Genomic DNA, 21,463 nt, shown 5'->3' on the forward strand with positions numbered 1-21,463 from the left:
GGCTAAAAGGCTTATCCAGAATTACACAGTGTCAAAAGCAGGATTTGAACCTGGGCTTTTCTGGCTCCTAATCCAGCCTTCTTTTCTTTTTTTTTTGCACTGCTTTTTACAACAGCCATTTCATAGTATCCTCAGTAATTTCCTTTTGGTTCTAAAATTAAATTACTTGAAAACATTCTAATTAGTTTAGTGAGTAGTTTAGGTTTGAGTCAAAATTCTGCTTCTCACTCATGCTACAGTATAGAGTCTATTTTCACTGGTGTACTGTGTAAGGATCCTCCTGAAGAAAATATTGGGAAATAACCTTGTTAAACCCTGGAAAATCACTTCCATTGATGGATGCTTCTGGGAGGGAAAACTATAAAGGAGTAAATGAGTAACCAAGCCATTTGTACAAAAAATATAATACTTTATTTCCAACTAGAAAGGTGCAAACATGTAACTTTTGGTCACACTTCTCAACAAATAACAAACTGTTCAAAAACAGTCTTGGTCAAAGTCAGAAACAAATGCTCCTAGGTGGAAAGAATGGTCAGCTATCAAAGAGCCACTCATTTTACCAAAGGTCATCTGTTAAAAGTGAGGCCACTGCTTTTCAATGTATAAGTCATGCTTTACAACAAACATCCTTACCTCACCTTTAGTAAACAATCTGTCTTGACCACTGGTCACTCTAACTGAGCAAAATTTCCATTGAGTATCTATTTCATGCTTTGAATGCATTGTCAAACAAGCCTTGCATCCTACCTATGGTGTTCAGAAATGGAGGCTAACATTGAACATATCCAAGCATTAACAACAAAAAAAAGGCACAAACAACTTTAAATTAATTTAGATAACTGTACAAATATATATATACACAGTATTTACAATATTAATAAAAAAAATCTGGCTTGTTACAGGCAAATTAACTTGCCACAAGCTGTCCAGTCTAGTAGACATGATTCTGACTCTTTTTGAGCATGGTCATTTGAATCAAAATGTCATAGCTGAAATACCGCTTTGTTCCAGTGGAACAGAACAGCTTGACAGCCCCCTGCCAGCCAAGAAGGCACATCTTAGCTGTTAGTGGAGCTAAGGGCAGGTCAGTGAGAATGCTAAAGATCTCCTTCTCAATTGCATTACCAGGTGGAACACAGTATTACCACTTTAAGGGAACAGCCACTTGGTAGTGCAAACCTTTCCACAAGTGCTCTCTATTGACCCCTAAGCACCAACCTAGTACAAGTTCTGAAGTTGTGCTGTGATGTGGTCCCACAGTCAAGTCTTACTTTCTTCTCCAAACCAATGTCTGGGGTCAACAAGTAGCTCATTTCTGTCTGAATGCCACATAGAGCAATGGGTTGAATTTTGTGGGATTGTTTCTTAAATAAAACAGATTTAAATAACTTGTGCTACTGAAATCATGTTTACAAAAAATGAGATGTGAATCTTTTCAAGTTGACAGTCTAATTAGTCTCTCTTTTTCTCTCTCTGTCTCTGGCTTTACGCCATGTCTCCATACATTTTCCTGTAGTACAGGGACTCAAAGATGTCATTGTCTCCAGGGCAGTTGTAATGGCATGCACAGGTCTTGATGAACATCATCTTCTTCTTCATAACTTCACCATCAGGGCACTTGAACTCAACAGGGAGGGTGGCGGTTCTGTGGGGAGTGCAGCATCTACCATCTGTGCAAACCCCACAGAATTTAGCCCGGTAGGTCTTCACACTGGTGCATCCAGAAAGCTCAAACTTCACAGGCTTAGAGATTCTGGGAGTTCGGATACACTTTTTGCCTTTCTAAAGAGAGACAAAGATTAAAAAAAAAAAAATCAACAGTTGGTACAGATAGTTTTGAACAATTTCCCATGTCCTATTCTTTGGATTTTTCAGTGTTTGCTATGAGAAGAGGAAATTTATGTTCAGCTAGTCAATTTTTCTGTATTCAATATTGCCTTTATTAGGTAACCTTGGATTTACAGCTCTTGCTGTGGGTGTTTAATAGTGAAAAATACTAGTCATAAAGTTGAGACCTATTATAAAATATTTGGATTTAGCAACCTAGTCCACTTAGACCTAGATATTTTAGGAAGGGTTGGGGAAATGAGTAGGAGGACTCACTCCAATGGTGGCCAGTATCATTGATTGTCAGTGCAGGTTAGCTTATGGTGTGTGTGTGTGTGTGTGTGTGTGTGTGTGTGTGTGTGTGTGTGTGTGTGTGTGTGTACAGGGGTTGGGGAGGAAGTTTTACCTTGATGTTCTCCTCCAGGGCAACTTCACAGGGTCTGACCATACACAGACGACTTTGCTTTTCCAGTCTGCAGAAGGCATTGTCGTTGGTGACTCTGGTAGAGATGCCCATCCCACATGTTTTTGAACAGGCACTCCATTCTGTGGTCTGGACCAGGCAGTTGGCACGAATCATAGTTGGGTCAGGGCCATAAGTGTCTTCCAGTCTGAAAGCTGTGTAAGCATACAAACAGAAGGAAAGGCTATAGGGGATAAATCACCAGCTTTCCCTTTTTCTTCCCCATCCCAAGTTTAAGACAACTAGCCTTTATATATAGATATATATATATTTTTCTTTTTATGCATGTTTTATATAAAGGCAAGAGATCAGAAGAGCTCAGATCATTGACATGCATTTCTTGGAAAACAGCCAACTCACCAGCTAGGGCTGGTCCAACTGCAGTCCGGTCTTTGTCCTTGGGTTCCTCACACACCCACTCCTCGCAGCATTTACCAGGAAGTTTCACCCTTCTGGGGAAGGGGCAGTCTGGACTGGGCAAACGGACATCCATACTGCAGAGGGGCACACAGCCCACAGCCCCATCCAGGCACGTGCATTGGTATTTGCAACTGCTCTGAAAGGACTCTCCACTCCTATACACCATCCCTCCAAAGACACATGGGGCACCGTCTTTTGCTGCAAGGAAGGGAGAGAACAAAAAATAGACTTGAGTACCCTCAAGAAATAATTTTTAAAAATAGAGAATTGGTTATCAATTCTCTATCAGTGGCCACTGATAGCTTTTAGCCTTCGGTACAAGTAAAACCACATATTTAATTAAGGGAAACCCGGTGGGTGGGGATGGGGACTGGAATGGAAGTTTTGGACTTTCTGATGCGTGGGGCAAATCTAGGATCTTTTGCCCAAAAAGCCTATTTTGGCCATGCCATTTCTCAGCCCAGGAAGGGGAGCGATACAGCCCCGGGCCAGAACAGCTTGGGCAGGGAGTGATCGCTAGTCCTTACCCGTGCACACTCCAATCTTGCGGTTGGCTGGGGAGCCGAAGTCACAGAAGAGGCCCTTGTGGGGGTCGCAGGGGTCCCGCTCGGTGCACAGCTCTCCCAGTTGCTTGGCGCACACCCTACAGCAGCCGCAGCCGTCGGGCACCAGGCTCACGCCGGCTGGGCACTCAGGTGGCGGTCCTGCTCCACACTGACACTGCCCGCTGCAGTCCTGGCCAGCTATCTCCTAAGGGGAGGAGGGAATCGAGGAGAAAACTCGTCAGTAGGAGCCCAGGACAGGGAGGAAGCCGCGCACAGCCTCTTCGCTTGCCAGTTCCCTCCCCTTACGCCCAGAGCCAAAGCTTTCCCAGAGTCCCCGCTCAGCCCTGCGCTCTCCCGTTTTCTCAGGGATGCTAGAGCGATGCCAGTCGCCTCTAGCCCAAGCGATGGGGACTGGTGGGGCAGCGAGAGAGCCAAAAGGTAAAGGTCTGTGCGCTTACCCGGTTGCAGAAGGTGAGCAGGCACACGAAGGCGAGGCTCACGGGTCCCATTCTCCCTGCGGACATCTTCAAGAGCAGCGGTCCAAGAACAGTGAAAGTGGACGGGCAGTGACTGGCCCAGCGAGGCTCGGGGATGGAGAGGGACGAGCCGCGAGCGAGTGAGCGAGCTAGCGAGCGAGCAGAGCAGAGCGTGCCTCTGGCTTGTCTGCGCTCAGGTCGGACGTTCCAGTCTGATCGCGAGGATCCCGTTGCAGGTGAGGGTGTGAGGAGGTGAGTCCGCACAGGTAGATCTCTCCTTCTTCCTTGGTTTCTTTCCCGTCTGCCTGCTGTTGGGAGGCTGCTGTCGGAGCGGCTGTCTGGCGGTAGGACTGGCCCTTTGCTCCGGAGGCGTTAGTTAGCCTGGGGATGAAGTTGCCTGGTGCTCCTTCTCAGCTGCGAGGCAGAGTTGTTTTGTGAGTCTCAGACCGCCTGCCTCTCTCCTTTTATACGCTCCAGGCAGCCGGCGCTCGCCAATGGGATGAATGGAGTCCTGCACAAACAGGGACATTCCGCACATTCCTCCCCACCTTCCTGCCTCATCAACTCGCACCGGATTGAGCCTGACCCCTTGACACCCAGCATTCCTCCTGTCTGAAAAAGCTGGCACGCTCCAGCCCACAAAAAAGGCACAGTATTTCCACCACCAAGGAGGATTTTTTTCAAACCCCCTCCCCTTTCCTCTTCCCACTGCCCATGATTGATATCATTTTGAAATACTCAGGCTATTCTTTAAACTTATTTTTTCTTTTTTTGATACGACTCACCTCTATTTCCAGTTGCTGTGTCTATCCCCCTTTCCTCTTCCTCGCCCCCTCTCCTCCAATTTATTTTGTAGGTAGGTTATTGGAAAATCCTAACCACAGGGAGTCAGTTTAAGTCTAAAAAATCACTTTAAAGGCTTTACTTTATTATTATTATTTCATGCTGATTTGGGGTTTAGAGGCAGACAAGGATGCACTTAAAACACCTCAGGGCGCAAAGGAAAGAGTTGTTTTTCACTTGGATGAATTCAAAAGAAACCTGCCTGCATTTTTTTCACTTTCTGGTCCCTGAAATTTCCCCCTTGGAAATCTCTGAGCTTGATAACTGGAGGGGAAAAAATGTAACAGCTGATTGATGGACACTTGAAATGAGCAAAACTGGAAGTTCTCAGGCAGCAGAATATAGTAGAACATAGTCTGAATCCCATTTTGATGAGGCATTTCTCAGTACTCTACCTTTATTTTCCATAAAAAAGTGCTATTTTAAGTTTTCTTTGCCCATTAATGTGGCAGAATAAATAGGTAGGCCTTTGGCATTATTCACAGAAAATAATTATTATTAGGAAAGAAGCATCCCTCTGCTTCATCAGAGATTATTGATGTGGGAGTCAGCAGGTCCTCCTCTCCTTAGATGGGGAAAGATGTAGAGGTAAGGAGAAAGGTGACTGAAAAAGAGGATGCCTATCTCCCTGGTAGACAGTAATTATGTGCCTCCAAATCACTACAATACCCATGAATAAAAGATTCCTTAAGAAATGAGTGACACCCATTTCACTCAATTCATACTTTTCTTTTTGGTCCCATGAAAGTTATACCTTAGCATGATTAATAATAATGAATGTTTGTATATGAACAATAATAGTGGCCATTTGCCATATAGCATAATTATTTGAGGTCAAACCTTAGACAGAGTAATTACATATAACCAACCTCTGTGTGCAGCAGGCAAATAAATTTGACCAATAATTCCTAGAACATCACTACTTTCTAATCGTTTTCATTATCCTTTCTAAGGAAAAAAAGGAACTAAACTAATTATATCTGCTCTGTTTTTCAGTAGACCTGTTTGTAAACACCTCCACAAAACTGTAGCAAGTGTTATTTTAAGAAAAGGGAATTGTTCCAACAATATATCATTTTATTTGTTTCAGTGCCATATTATTTGATCCATTAGCTGCATTTGACTTTTGACCTGTTTAAATATAGACAAGCATCATTAGATAGGTCAAATGGGGATGTATTTGAGACAGGTATACATATTGTTTTTGATGAAAAGACCACTAAAAAATGAGGCATATTGATGTCTTTTATTTTATTTTTTTAATTTGTCATCTCTAGATGTACCCCTTCACCATCAAACGAGTCATCCCTTATAATAGAGAAAAAGAGGAGGACAAAACCAACTGACTGACAGCGTTTGCAACATTGCATATCTAGAGTCTCCCACATCTGTCCTAAGAGGAGGGAATATATTTCACTTTATCTTTTCTGGAGATTAGTTATTGCTATTACCCAGCATTTATCATTACTTTATTGTTCTTTTCATTATAATAATCACTGAATATATTATTCTCCTGTGAGAAGATCACTTAAAAAAATATTGGTCTGATTTTTTTATCAGTAGAGTACTAAAGGCTTCTCCTTTTTTTTAAAGCCAGCCTTTTGAAAGTTCCCATTCTTTCGCCTGAAGTATAGCCAAGAACAAATACCCGGTCCAACTATTTCTTAGACCACATCATCTGTGCACAATTACCTTGTTAAGCAATCTGCATCTGTGACCAGTGTTGTACAGTAGAATGGCATGTAAATAGTGAGTATGGGAAGCAAAAGAGGTCTCCAAAGCTCACCAAGAATCCCCATAATTGTTATTCAGAGTGTTCCAGGCCTCAGATTTCCTATTTAAAGATGGAACATTCCAAGCTATGTTAATAATCACATGTATATTATAGACAACTTGGTCCCCAACTGGTTCTTCCCTTGCGGGTGATTTTGAAAGTTCAAAATATGTGGGGAACCACAGTGAAATCTTTCAAGACCTAAACCCCCAATTATAGCCACCGCTAATGGATAGGAAGGTGTGGCAGATGGGGAAGGGTAGTGGTGGTCGGCTCCCATCTCACCTAAGCTGGGATGTGGCCTCTGTGGTGAACTCCTGTGGCTTTGTAGGGTGAGGTGGGTGGGAAATGGACTGGGGGATTTTTGAATTCTCAAGAGAGTCTTGGAGACATCAATAGTTTCATGAGCTGCATAGGAGACACTCATTCATGAAGTGGATAAAGCAATAAATTTGGGGTGGTGTGTCCTGGGCTGCATTCTTGGCACCAGAATTGGCAAGTCTTGGGAAAGTCATGTAACTTTTGCTTAGACCATCAATCTAGAGCCAGAAGAAACCTCATAGGCCACCTAAACCATCTCCTCATTTTACAAATGAGTAAATCAAGGCCCAAGTAGGTTAATTAACTAACCCAGGCTATGGGGTTCATAATTGATATGTCAGTGGTTGTGTTAGAGGTTACTGCTTCACAAAGATGTTTTGAAAATGGATTAGATTAAGTCCCCTGGAAGGATATTTTCTCAGTTTTTTATCTTTTTCTGTTCTTTTGTTTTTCACACAAGCTCCAAGTATATTATCAGCATGTTTCACTGTTGTTAAGGTTGTCCACTTCCACTGCAAAAAATGGCTGTGGCTTAATTATGAAATTTCCCAAGATTTTGCTTCAAAGTTTCTAAAAGCCCATAGTTAGCCAAAAGATGGATAAATAGCTTCAATCTTAGCTGAGCTAAAATATGCATACTAAAATATACACAGCTATGAAATCTAGAGTAACCAGAAAAATATGTTGGGCATTCTATGTGTTATGCTAAGATTCTATCCCTCTTTTATGACTTAGGATTTTTGGAGGAATAGGAAGATGAGTGTTTTATTTTTAAAAATCCAAGACATTCACAGACCCAAAAGTATGTGTGGATAATGTTTATGTTGTGATGCAGACCATTCAAAGCCAGGAAATTCAAAAGGAAAGGCTGACACTCTGTCCTTAACTCTTGCCATGGGATTTTGAATTCTTGCAGTATTATAAGTGACTCAGCAAATGTTTGTGTGATCCTGGGAGGTAAGGGGAAATAGTGGCCTCTTATAACGGCGTCCAACTCTGACTTACCCCTTTGCATTGACAGAAGGTCATAATTTTAAGAAATAGAGCTTTGAATCTGTGTGCAAGATGGTCAAAATGCACTAATTTTGACTTGTACGCAAGTGTTTATACAGCAAATACTTTTTAGAGAGCACATTTTTTTTCTGGTAAAATGAGGAATTCAGTAGGTTGGCAGCACAGTCCTGTTTACACAGCTATATACGGTATGTGTGTGTCTACTTGGGCATCGGTTGTTACAATTCGTTTGGTTAAGTCTTGTAAAATGTACAGGTGTGGATATACTACATTCCTTCCCTTATGTTTTTTCTTCAGCCCTCCTTACCCTACCTCCCCCCGCAAAAAGTCACTTGATCAGGTATCAGACATACTGAAAACCTGGCAGCTCTACAGGAAAGTGGCTAGACTTGGAGTGTTTGTGTACTTAAAGAAGGATTCTTGCCCATTTTCAACTTGGAGTCGCAGACATTTTCTTATAAGAGCAATTGGAGGTTTGTGCCAACCCTCAAAGCGGAAATCAAAAGCTCCCAGAGAAACATACCGAGGGAATGTGACTTTGAGCCAAGAGCCATACGCAATGCCCCATACAGAACTGTCAGCCTTATAGAAGGCTGGCCGTATATGGACATCTGTACGGTGAACTATTTATCACCATGATGAGCTTGTCATTGGCTGCAGATATTTCTAACTTGCCTCAGATTTAATGATGTAAATTAAATCTATCAAAAAGTTTGCCAGAATATTAAAAAATAGTAATAAATATTATCTTAGAATCCGAAGGGACCTGGCTTGGCTGACATTACCTTATATTTGCTTAAAATGAAAGGTTGAGAAAGGAAGCTTACTTACTATGGTAGTACAGAAGGAGAAGCAAAATATAAATGTTTACTGTCTAAATTACATTTATTTCCCTTAGATTTTTTTTGCTTATAATCAAATCTGCAACAATCATAATATCCAAAAATGTGGACTATATTTGTCATAAAGTAGTTAATTTTTTTTTTTTAATCTGAGTATCTGTATGTTGGTGAATAGGGTTGAGGGAAGGAAAAAAGGAAAGTATATTTTTTCTCCCAATATATTTCCTTATATTTTCCATTGATTGTACTTTTTTATTTATTATATTAGAATCTGTTGGTTCTCATTTGGCCAGTTAGTTTGATTTTGCCAGTAGATATTCCGAGATTGAGAATAAAGAAAAGATAAACTTAGTATCCGAGACCTGATTTTAACTCTTTTGATGCCAGGTCAAAGTCTCAAATCATGTCCAAATTGGTGATGAGGAAAAAATCATATTCTATATGTACAAAAGTATGTATATATGTATGTTTTTATTTTGAGATTGGGTCTCTCTCTCTCTCTCTCACCCAGATTAGAAGTATGTCCGACACTCACAGGTCCAACCCCACTACTGATCATTTCTGACCTGGGCTGTTGCTGGTTCTCTCCTCTTAGGAAAACTGATGTTCCTCTTCTCTCAAATCTGGTCTCACCATAACAACCCCAGAGAGTGCAGAAACCCAATCAACTTAGTCCGCTGCATTTTAGAACTCTCCAGCTCAATCAATCTGCCAGCCCCAGCCTCCTCAATAGCAGGAATTACAGGTATATACCACTCTGGGGTCTTTAAAAGCAACATGGAAATATCCATGAAATGTTATGGATTTGGCCCATGATGTGAGTGAAGGTAAAAGGTAGAGGTACCCAGTCTTTAAAAAGAAGCCTGATGTTAGGACCAGGTAAGTGGGAGGAGGGGAGGGAATATATATTTAAATAGCATTTACTATGCACTATCCTAAGTGGGCTTTATAAATATTATCTCATTTGATCTTTAAAATAACATTGGGAAGTAGCTGTTTGTTATCATCGCCATTTTATAGTTGAGGAAATGGAGGCAAAGGTTAAATGACTTGCCCAAGGTCACACAAATATTAAGTATTTGAGGCTAGATTTGAACTCAAGTTTTCCTGACTCTACGCCAGTATTCTTTCCACTGAATCACTTAGCTGTCTCTTAGAGAAGTGCGTATTTCAAAGAATGCAATAGAAATGAAACTTATGGTGAAATATACAAAGAAGATTCTGGAATCAGAAGCAAGATATGTTTGCAGGTTTGTAGAATGCAAAAGAAATAAAAGGAAGCAAATACACATATTATTGGAGAACTGATTTTTTAAAAAATGTCTTACCTGTCTCTTCTGTTTTATGTTTTATTACTTGTCCCTGGTTTAGGTTTTTATCAATCCATACTACCTTTCTCTGAAAGCTTACTTACTGTATTCCAGTCTCTTTGTCTTCCAAATAATTTTGAGCTCAATAGAGCCAGAGCAGTATTAAAATAGCACTTCCATTGTGTTGTTCCCTCTGTGTAATGGCCCCTCCCTCATTGGTTACAGGAACAAGTTGAAATAGCTTTTGCTTTTCAGGTCCCACACAGTCTGTCTCTAAGTTTGTCTCTTCGCTGTTCCCCACTACACTGATGCATTCCTACCACTCCATCTTTGCTCATGCTTTTTACTTTGCTTGCCTCCAACTGTCCAAGTTTCACACATTCTTCAAGGCCCAAGTCAAGTCCCAGCTTCTTAATACCCTCCCCAATCACTCCAATTCATACTGAACTTTTCCTTCTCAAACTTCTTGAAGCATGTATTATCTGTATCACCCATTTTGCCCTGAATCACAAACTGTTTTGTGGGTGTATACTTTGCCTCCCCAATGACATTCTAAATTCTTTGAGGGGGAGCAATTCAACTCAATTGAACCAACAGAGTAAGCTGTTCTTCTGGACAAAGTATTGTTGTAGGCACTTGGTATATTTCTTTCTGTGCATTTCCTCCTCAGAGCAGATACTGTCCTGAGAAATTACAATACTCTGTACTTCATGTTCATCGAATCAGCCTAGAAGTGTGAAAAAACCTTATTTGCTTGATGAACAATTTTGTTTATTAAGTTACAGTATAATTTGAAAACCTTTTTCCTCTTTAGAAATGTACTGAAACTGTAAAACAAAATCTTTATTATTTTTATAGTTCTTACATGTCATCTGAATACCAGAACATGTTTTTCTTTTTTCTGTAGGTGCCAAGAATTCTAAGACCTACCGCAATGCTAAGTAGTAGCAATCACTTGTTGTGGGCACCTGGAAACATCTACATATTGTTTTCTTTAGATGTCTTCTTTCTACTTTTATTTCAAATTGGCTTCTTTTGATTCACATTTAGTTTATGATTCTCCTTGAATGCTTTTAGAAAGCAGATATAACACCTAACTAAATAAACGGATGTATAATGTCCTAATATTTTCAAAAGAAAATGTGTATTTTTTCTTTTCTGTTCTTTCTCTTTATTTCTTTGTGGTTTTCAACTGTGAAATAGCATGTCATTAAAATCAATAGTAGATTAATAAGTGGAATTCAAATGATGACCGTCACTTCCTGGAATGCCTCATTCAAACTACATTGTATAAGTAAACCATGTCTTTTAAAGCCAGTGAGTAGATTAAATAGCCTCCTGTTTGTGACTGCTTCAAAGATATACACCTATCTTAATCATCTATTAAAATGTGAGCACTCACTCAAAACCTTCTAAGCAAACAATTTGCCTTCAGGTTCAGACCTCAGACCTCTTATGGAAAAAAAAAAGTGTTGTCTTAATGAAACTTTTGACATCATTAGACTTGAAGTGAAAGTGAACTTATTAATGCAGTGTTTATTTTGACAGCTGAATGTACAATGCCTTCTTTGTCTGATCAATTTAACAGGAATGTCTGTTCCAGAGAACTCTATCTATGCGTTTGAAATGGATATCCAACTGTGGTTCACAAAAATTGCATCTGTGTGTATCTTTGCATACAGGAGTATATGTATCTTTTCATGATCAGCAACCTTTGAGCATTATCAGAAACTCCTTCAGATAACAATCCAAGACCTTCTTTACGCTCTTAAAGACATGTAAATGCTACAAGCTGCTCTGCAGAGTCAGCATTACACAATGGACTGAGATAAGCTTAAGGCAGAAAGACATTGTGTCCCAGCCTGCACTGGGAAAATTCTTTGCTTAGCCAAAGATTCTCATCAACGATTGAGTGGTGAGGTGTTTCTGAATTTCGTTACCTAGGTAAATGTGCTTCAGCAGTGACTTGTACACTGAATGAGTTGATTGACCAAGAAACTGAAAACCCAATCAAGAATGCAAACATGGAGGCTGGTTGTCAAGGCATGGCAGCACTGTAACATAAAACCAGATCACAATGAAGCTTTTCAGTATCTAATCTTTATTACAGTCATGTGACTTGGACCTGCTGCATATCACAGGGTAACTTCTTGTATCATTCTATAAGTTTCTTTGAGAAAGTCAAGTTTACTAGATGGATAGAGAGAGCATTTATGAAATACTTATTACGTGCTAGACACTGTGACAAGCACTTGGGACGCAAATACAAGAAAACAAGGTGGATACCTACTCTCAAGGAAAGGCAAAATATAAAGAGGAACTTAAAATGGGTAGGGTTTGGGAGTCAAGAGGTGGAGCAGATCAGACAGTGAGAATTGGGAATGAAGTAGGCATGGCTGGGTCCCCTCCTGAAATGGTAATCCCCAATCAACTCCCATGAGTCTTCCATAAAACTGACAGATGTTAGAACTCAGTGTACCAGTGTTGCTACCTAGTATAACCCAAATAACTTCTGAAACATCCATTCTTGAATGTCTCATTGTGACATGGAAGGGACACTAGTTTTTCAAATGCCATGCTAGCAGAGTATAAGTTCTGGCAGGTCTGATTGAGCTTGAAAACTGTCAAGGATGGGTCCGGTTTTGTCTGTGCTCTGAAGACCAACCTGGCTAAATTCAGAGAGGCTCATCAGATCAGGTTGGCTGCAGTGTAATGGATTTCTTTCTTTTTTCTTTTTTTGGTCACAGCAACTATTTCTGAAGTTATTGATAGTTTGTTATTTGCATCAGGAGAGGGAGTATCCCTGCTGATGAAATCATAGTTCCATGAAGTACTGAAGCATCCCTTAGTACATTTCAGTAAATTTTTGACAGAGGCAGCATGGAGTCATCAATTACATGCTAGCTAGCTTCAGGGATAGGAAGACCTAGGTCTTTCTTTCTTCTGTCCCTTACTAGATGTGTGGCCTTGGATAGACCTCTTAACTTCTTTGACTTTCAGGCACCCCTCTAAGACCATAAATCATAGAGACTCTTAAGTTGTTGACATGTCATATATAAAACTCATGAACTTCATCTGAAGTAAAAAATCAGCATTCCTCAGTGTGATTGCAAATCATTGGTTTGGGGTTGGGGGGTGGGACATTTTGGGTTGTTGTTTATTAGAGTTGTGGTTTATTTTTTTCCCTAGGAATGTCTCAAATTGGCACATGATTCATTGCTTCTATAGCATGCATTCAGTGGTATGTGAACTGTGTAAATATATCACTACAAGTGACGCAGATGGGAGATGTTGTCTAGCAATAGCAAATGTATGCTTAGGGAATTTCCTTATTGACCCATGCATGTATGAAGAATTTAACAACTATGGGACCAGGTGTCATATAACCAGAGTCTTGTCAATGTCTGGGATCTTTCAGTGGTTAGCTGTTTTTCACATATAGATGATGAAAAGGCAGCCCTGGAGAAATTAATTCTTAGTGGTGTTTTTGTTTAATTTTATCAACTTTCTTTACTATTTAAATGTATTTAAAAAGTTACGTTCTTTGAGAACTGATAATTTTTTCTTGCATTTCCCCCTGTATAGTCAACTCTGGATTATCCCCATTATATATGATGTATTAGCTTCTTCCCTCTGGATTTCAGTGGATAAGCAAGCTTCCTGCCTAACTACAGACTTCACAATAGGACTGTGTACTGCCATAGCCAAGTTTATTCCTCTGTTAACTTTTGCCATCTCCGAGGCCATTCTTCTGTCAAGCAGAATTCTTCAGGTCAGCTTTGTTCCTCCTTGGTCCTTCTAGCTGAGTTCATTCATTCCAAGTATGCATCCCCATTGTCTCTCATTAGGGGTCCAATTTTGCTCCTTAACCTATCCAGTGCACCATAGTGGGGGATCTCAGCAGAGAAGCTTTGATTGCTAAAAAGTATTCTCTCTCTTAGTTGCTAAAACACAGCCCTCATAAATACTCCCCACCCATCCTCTGAGAATTTTCAACAATAGATTATTTAAATTTAGAGAGGAGGAAGCTTGCCTTGTATCTGGGAGTATCAGGAAGCAATAGTTTAAAAACCAGTAGGCCTTCCGTGTGGAATAAGCTTTCCCTTAGATTGGCTAAATTTCTTAGAACCTGAGAATGAAAACCATGACTGAGAAGGAAGGAGACAGCAAAGTGAGGCCAGTCAATGTCTTAACTTCTGCTTGCCCTCAGCTCTACAGGGTGGGTTAATAAAAGCACTTCCCTCTCATGTTTGCTGTGAGGATCAAACGGGATAGTATGTATGAAGTGCTTAACAAATATTTGTTCCCTTTCTCCCAATGGAAATAAAGGATAAAGGATATCGAAGAGGAAAAAATCTTGAAGAAAATTTCTCCTCAATAAGATGGTTACATCATTGATGAAACTGTAATTTGTGAAACAAAGGAAGAGGAAGAATTCCAGTTTCTGTAGGGTCCATGGCTTTAAAATGCTGAGAATTGCACTATCAGAAAAGTCCATGAGTGATTTTAGATTACCCACCAGTCTACATTAGGCATTGTCCTAATTGCCTTTTATTTTTACCTTAACTTCAAAAAATCCATTATTTAACTGGCATAGGTGCTTTAGGCAGTGAAAAAGGGAGCAAACCACTAATACCATACTTATCTGATTTATGAGTTGCCATAATAAAATCAATCACTACGTGGTGCCCAGTTTTCTAATATTTTCTAAGGCCTATCTTCCCAAGACAGATATCACAACTACATTGTCAGATCTGTCCTTGACGTTCTTCTGTCTTGATGATACCTCCTGGAACTTTATTCTAGGACTATAGTCTTTGAGGACACAGAATCATCTCTCCACTGTACTGAAGGATTGTCTTTTTCATTACAGGAATATAGGAAGGATCTTTGATTTCATAAGTCTGGGGAATCCCTGATGATTGAACCACCGACCCCCTACCAAAACCATCTATAATTTACTGCACAAAGTCCTAAGAACGTGCCTGAGGCATGTATAGATTAAATGATTTTTCCTGAGTTCTGTAGCTAGTAGGAGGCAGGATTTGACTGAAAGTTTTCCTGATGCTAAGATTTTATCCCACAGTAGCACTGTTTTCCCTAATTCATCAATATATATTTTATTAATGTGACTAATTGAAAGTTGGCATTTTACCACCTACAAATAAGGCAATATCGTGGTGACTTTTTTCATATGAAATTTAAATTAATTTTATTATTCAGTGAACCATATAATGGCCATTTTCAATAAACTCTGGAGGGGTCCTTTTCTTCTGTTTCAGATCTCATGTTGTATAGTCTGTTTCACAAATGGAATCCTAAGAAGGAATGGCAGTAAAGGCATGGAAGAAACATCATTCCCATTTCTGTTGGGTATGTTGGCCTTAGCAATCTGATAATAAACATTAGCTCTTTGTCTTGTAGAATTTGGGGTCATAAATCATTGTTTACTTTTGACTGATGATTTTATAGAAAGGGTGTTGTGATATGTGATTCCTATCAACAACTTTTTTTCTTCTCTAGTGAGTTGTAAAGCATTGCATATTTTCCCTTGTGCGTAATTTATGAATTTTTATGCTGTTCTTGGAATTGTGTTTTGTTTTTCTTTTATTATTATTATGTTTTTTGGGAGGGGTCACCATCAGATTGCCATAGGGAGCATAACTTTAGGAAGAAATAAAGAAATGGTTACTTACAAATTAGAAACAACGGTGTAGTCAATTTCTTAGGTGACCCAGAAGCTTCAGAAAAAGCTTTGTCTCATGGACCATTAAAGATAAGAATGGTATACATTGGTGTAGTATCAATTTAAGTCAAATCATTTAAGAAAAATTGAAATTGATTATAACAGATAGGAAACAACTTATTACTGTTATTGGACTACCAAAATGAGTTGGATAATTTGGATTACAAAATCAACTGGCCATAGAGTGAGACTTCTAACTTGTTAGCATAAAAATAACAATATAAAATTAGAAGAAAGAACAAAAATGAGAAACAGACATTATTTACAATAAATTTACAATAATTCCAAACAGGATTTAAAGACCCATCCATGACAATAAATGGAAAATGAATGGAGGAATAGCTGTAAATTCCAACTCTAACAATTTCCTAAAAAAGTTTACACAGTGTATGTCAATTTCCTTAATGAACAGATCAAAAGGGCATAGAGATCTTAAGCAGCAAAAATGGAAAGATAGGACAACTAAAGGCAATCAAAGCTTAGAATATAAATTTGTTTGCAAAAATTTTATAGGAAATCCCGGTGCAATTTTAGGAAGAGTATTCCCTCACAAAATAGTGAGAAAACAGCAGAAGGAAAAAAACAAAACAAGTTTAAAGAAACAGGTTTAAAGACCAGAAACTGCCTTATGCAAAACCATCCTCAGAGCACTGAAAGGTAAAAGTGGAAGGTGGACAAACACAGGCAAACAATTGAGAAAGATTTATATATCAAAGTGTTTGTCCTATCAAATACAACAAAACTGTTTACATATTTTGACTCTAATGGCACAATCCTAGATATTTGTAACATCGATCACAGCAGCACACCTGAGGTCTGCTGCTGTGAATAATTTCAAGGGTCTAATCGCAAAGTATAATGAACTCTATTCAGCAACAAACCAAACATTGTTCAGGAAAGTAAAGCATGAGTGACATTCATAGCAACATCCTTAATCAATACCAAGTGTCCAAGTAAAGTCCTCTTTCACTTAACTTGAGGTTGACTTCCAAGTCCCATGACTCTTTGTGGGCTGACTACTCCTGACTCTTGGCCCGGATTCACACATAGGCAGCTTTCCACTCCTGTTGCATGTCTTAGTTCAGGACTGCTCCACTCTGCAGCTTCTGTCTCGGGCAAAACAAAGCTCAACAGGATGACATTCACACTGACACATACTACCAGCACCTTCATCTCAATTCACCTGCAGAGTCCAGAGGCTCTGTGTTGACAGCTCAGCTCTCAAAAGGGGTTTAGCCTCATGGGCATGTTTCTGTCCTACAGCTCTATTTGCTTTCAAAGTTCCTTCAGCAAGTCTCTGTTAACAGAGGTCTCTTCTCTCAGCCAAGATGTCTCCTTTCTCAGCCCAGAGGTTTCCTCTTTCTGCTCAGAGGTCTTGAGAGCCTCTTGGCTCTCAGGTCTCCTCTCAGCTTTCTTTTTCTCAACACTGGCTCACCCCTTCAGTGCAGGCTCTCTTCATGTCTTTTTTCTTAATATCACCTCTCTCTTTACTTAGAGTTCTACTCAGTATCTGATTGGCTAGCACCCACATGCATATGTCTGATTGGTTAAAACTCAATCCAGAAAAACCACAAAGATCCTACTTGGCTTGCTGTTATGATATTCTATATGAGGAAGTAGAAATGACAATGAAGGAAGAAGGAAAAAGACAAAAGTGTGGGGAAAAATTTTTTTAGACCGTATTACTTGTCCATGTGATTGAGTGAATATCAGTATCTAAATCTTCATATTCCTATTCTCCTATCTATAAGAAAAATGAGTACAATCTTCACCCACTGAGATAAGAGAAAGCTTTCACAGACAATAGTATTATACCTCATATAGAATCTTTGGTCACACAATTGGTTGAAAAATGTAGAGAATATAAGATGTGCCGGTGTGCTTAGTGGTAGACTCAAAAGGCATTTGATTTGATAGAGCAAAATGCTGCCTTAAAGACTTTCCTGTGAGGTGTTTCCTGTAACATCTTATGAAAGATGTAATAACAGGGATAATTTTCTTGGATGACTCTCTGACTATCCATCAATTTATCAATTAATCAAAAAAGAATTTATTAAGCATTTTTTTTTCTAGATACTTGGCTAAGCACAAGGCATAAAAAAGGAAAACTAAAAGTTGTCCCTGAAGTCCAAAAAGGTTATTAATATCACATGAGACATAAAAAAGCAGATGGCTAGTCATCAAAGATGTTTAACTTGGTCATGGAGGAAATTCAGGACAGAATGCAGATTGCCAGGAGTTTCCCCATGTGGCGAGTGAAAGATGAAATGACTGAGGAAACAAAGGTTCAGTCTTCTGAGCATTTCAATTTATTAAGGCATGCCAATTGTCTAACAATTTGGGATCCAACCTTTTCTTCAGTTTAGGGCTAGACCACCAATACAGGGGGAAACAGATTTTTATACATTAAAAACAATTAAGTAAGACTGATTAATTAAAAGAAAACAGTTAACAAGGATTCAAAATTAGGTAATCTGATTTCTAATTAGAGGAAAGATTGAGAACTTTCTAACTTGGGAGGTGCAATTCCCTGAATTCATAGGTGTCTCAATTCCCCAAGTATCTATAAACAATCAAAGGAACATGGAAACAACAACTGATTGATCAACATGGGCCCAGTTTTAAGACATGAGTTGCTTGAGATACATGATTTTGAGAAAACTCCTTGCATCAGTCTTTGGGCCTGACTCAGTTTCTGGTCAGCATAACCTAGGCCCTTGCTTACGGGTCTCTAAGCAGCAGGGAGAGGAGGTTCAGTTTCCCAATCACACAGGGCTAAGTTCAGACAATTTAGGTTATCTGCTACTGCTTATAGCTGTCATTGGGTTGATTCAATCAAGCCCTACCACATTTCAGAGCCTCTCAAATGATTGACTTACTCAAAAGAATTTAGCCCAACTATTTGCAAAGAAAAAAGCCCAGCAAAATGAATGAAGACAATAATACCTATTTTTCAATGTCATGAAATTGGATGGAAATTTAATAGATTTCATACATCAGTATATGTATCTTATAGATACTAAAAATAAGTAGTGAGCTGGGCCAAGAATTGCACAAGAGGATGAGAGCTGGTCTTTGGGAAATTGCACAGTTTGTTTAATCATCCAGAACTTTTCTGAAACTAATAGGGTGTGTGTGTGTGTGTGTGTGTGTGTGTGTGTGTGTGTGTGTGTGTGTATGTGTGTGTATGTGTGTGTGTGTGTGTGTGTGTGTGTGTGTGTATTATCCATATAGGTTAAGTATCCTTGTGGGCTAGCTAAATTCAACTTGCTAGGAGACATAAATGAATCTTGACCATTCCTGTACAAAGGAGAATTTGAACTCTTTCCTAAATTCTGCTAGTCTGCAGGAAATGATTTTTAAGTTCAAATTGTTTTCCTGGTGATTATCCCTTTAAGAAGAAGGGGTTGTAGATTGTATTGAAGATTTAGTTCCTTTCCACCAAATGCTAGTATCTATCTTCTCCCCCAGGTGGTGCAGTGGATACAGCATTGGCCCCAGAATCTTCCTGAGTTCAAATCTAACCTCAGACACTTACTAGTTGCACAACCCTTGGTAAATCACTTACCTCTTTTTGTCTCAGTTTCCTCACCTGTAAAATAAGCCAGAGAAGCAAAGGGTCAACCACCCTAGTATCTTTTCTAAGAAAACCTTAAATGGGATCATGAAGAGTCAGATACAACTGAAATGACTCAACAACAAACAAGAGGAAATGATTTTTAGATTTAAATTATTTCCCTGGTCTTTCTTTTTTGAATCTCTTATTTTTTTTGATGGGCAGTATTTACAGAACCACTTCCTGTGCTCCTATGGTTTTCAATGTCTTGCCCAAGTTCGCAATTTTTAATAATGCTTTCTGCATTCCTTCTGACTCATCATTTGTGTCTACGTGAATCACCAAAAATAACGTCATAGTCCTCAAGTATGAGTGTTTTTGTTCCATAAAAATTGTCATTTAGAATGTGGAATCAGAATAATATAGTTAATTAATATTAAAATGATTTCTATATTATTTATGTAAAATAATATATTTCCTGATAAAATAATATAGTTTTCTGTCATAATTGTATCACCTGCATCTAATTTAGTAAAGAAGAACTAAAGAGAGAATGGAGTTTGAAAAATGTAGACTGTGGAGTCTGATTCGATTATACTAAAAAAAATAATTCAAAGGTCACACCCAAGGAGTTTTTACTTTAAAGTTTTCAACTTTAACTTGGAAGATCTCCAGCAGAGTGCACAAAGGCTATGTCTTTGGGCCTGTGTTAGTTCAAATTTTTATCAACGATTTGGATAAAGCTGTGGATGATATAATTATCATATTTGCTGATGACAAAAAGCTAAGAAGGTCAGGTAGCACGTTGGATGATTGTCAAGGTTTAAAGAAATCTTGGTGCTGTGCTGAATTGAATAAAAATGAAAATCAATAATGTCATGTTTAAAATCTTACATCTATATTAAACAATAGGTGTGGCTGATAGTCTTTTATTAAGGAGATTTGTCCTGTGAAGTTTGGATTCAGTCAAAATGCTGCACTTGAGAATGGCCTTGAGGCTGCAGGTTCCCCACCCCTGGATAGTGTGTTCATCTCTAATATACCAAGAGGTTTCAGTGGACTGCTAGCTCCAGCAGGAGTCAACAATGGGATGTGAAAGACAAAAAAAAAATGCAATCCTGGGCTTAGAAGTATTACTTTTTAAAAAATATATTATTTAGTTATTTTTCAGTTCCCAACATTCACTTCCACAAGAATTTCAATTCAAAATTTTCTCCCCTCCTCTCCCCACCCCCACCCCAGGACAGCATGCACCCCATCCATCCCTTTTTGCGTCTGTACTCCCTTCTATTACCACCCTTCTTCCATCCTCTTCCCCTCTATTTTCCTGTATGGCAAAATAAATTTCTATACCCCATTGCTGGTATATCTTATTTTTCAGTTGCATGCTAAAACAATTTTTTAACATTCATTATTAAACTTTTGAGTTCCATATTCTCTCCCTCCCTCCCCACCCACCCCCATTGAGAAAACAAGCAATTCAGTATGGGTCATACATATGTAACAATGCAAAATGCTTTCATAATAGCTATGCTGTGAATGACTAACCCCATTTCCCTCTATCCTATCCTGCCCTTCATTTATTCCATTCTCTCCCTTGACCTGTCCTCCCACAATAATGTTTGCTTCTGATTATCCCTTTCTCCAATTTGCTGCCTCTTCTTTTATCTTTCCTCTCCTATCCCCTTCCCTCTTTCCTTCCTGCAGGGTAAAATAGATATCCATATCCAACTGAGTGTGTTATTCCCTGCTTAAGTCAAATCCCATGAGAGTAAGGCTCACTTATTTTCTTTCATCTCCCCCCTCTTCCCCTCCATTGTAAAAGCTCTTTTTTCCTTCTTTTATGTGAGATGATTTGCTACATTCTATCTCTCCCTTTTTCTTACTCCTAGTACATTCCACTCAATAGTAAATTCTACTTTTTTAGGTATTCTCCCTTCATATTCAGTCCACCTTACACCCTCTGTCTATGTATATTTACATACATACATACAAAGCTACATGCATACATATATAACATACCTATACATACATACATACCTATGCATACCTACACACACACACACACACACACACACACACACACATATTCCCTCTAACTACCCTAATACTGAAAAAGGTTTCATGAGTTACAAATAACTTCTTTTCATGTAAGAATGTAAGCATTCTTTAAAGCTTCTCTTTCCTGTTTACCTATTCAGATTTCTCTTGATTCTTGTATTTGGGAGTCAAATTTTCTATTCAGTTCTGGTCTTTTCAACAAGAATGTCTAGAAATCCTATATTTCATTGAAATTCCAATTGTTTTTCCTGAAGTATTATACTCA

The 21,463-nt window shown here is 39.0% G+C and overlaps 1 protein-coding gene and 1 long non-coding RNA gene across 11 annotated transcripts in view; one reads left to right on the forward strand and one right to left on the reverse strand.

The window, feature by feature from the left end:
* Positions 1 to 388: 388 nt before the first annotated feature.
* Positions 389 to 4,171, reverse strand: CCN2 (cellular communication network factor 2). Its single transcript, XM_072643349.1, has 5 exons — positions 3,714 to 4,171; positions 3,238 to 3,460; positions 2,651 to 2,908; positions 2,234 to 2,445; positions 389 to 1,782 (listed from the first exon to the last, which is right to left on the reverse strand). The coding sequence occupies exons 1-5, from the start codon at positions 3,777 to 3,779 to the stop codon at positions 1,486 to 1,488; spliced, it is 1,056 nt and encodes a 351-aa protein (XP_072499450.1). The 5' UTR covers positions 3,780 to 4,171; the 3' UTR covers positions 389 to 1,485.
* Positions 4,172 to 4,238: 67 nt separating this feature from the next.
* Positions 4,239 to 21,463, forward strand: part of LOC140526808 (uncharacterized) — a 340,835-nt gene continuing 323,610 nt past the window's right edge. For 7 of the 10 annotated variants that reach the window (XR_011974536.1, XR_011974537.1, XR_011974541.1 and 4 more), the window contains exons 1-3: positions 4,239 to 9,270; positions 10,743 to 13,607; positions 15,118 to 15,208. This is a non-coding gene — a long non-coding RNA (uncharacterized lncRNA). The remainder of the gene's footprint in view (positions 9,271 to 10,742; positions 13,608 to 15,117; positions 15,209 to 21,463) is intronic. The other 3 variants (XR_011974539.1, XR_011974542.1, XR_011974543.1) reach the window with 3 other exon arrangements.

This window comes from Notamacropus eugenii, chromosome 2 (assembly GCF_028372415.1).
Source record: "Notamacropus eugenii isolate mMacEug1 chromosome 2, mMacEug1.pri_v2, whole genome shotgun sequence".
Lineage (NCBI taxonomy): Eukaryota > Metazoa > Chordata > Mammalia > Diprotodontia > Macropodidae > Notamacropus > Notamacropus eugenii.

Bases quoted from the DNA above. Each gene is read 5' to 3' on its own strand.
- CCN2 (XM_072643349.1), bottom strand. From the start codon at position 3,779: ATGTCCGCAGGGAGAATGGGACCCGTGAGCCTCGCCTTCGTGTGCCTG. The intron at 3,461-3,713 runs GTAAGCGCACAG...TCCTCCCCTTAG, and splicing joins TGCTCACCTTCTGCAACCGG to GAGATAGCTGGCCAGGACTG. The intron at 1,783-2,233 runs GTAAAACTTCCT...GTCTCTCTTTAG, and splicing joins CCCTGGAGGAGAACATCAAG to AAAGGCAAAAAGTGTATCCG.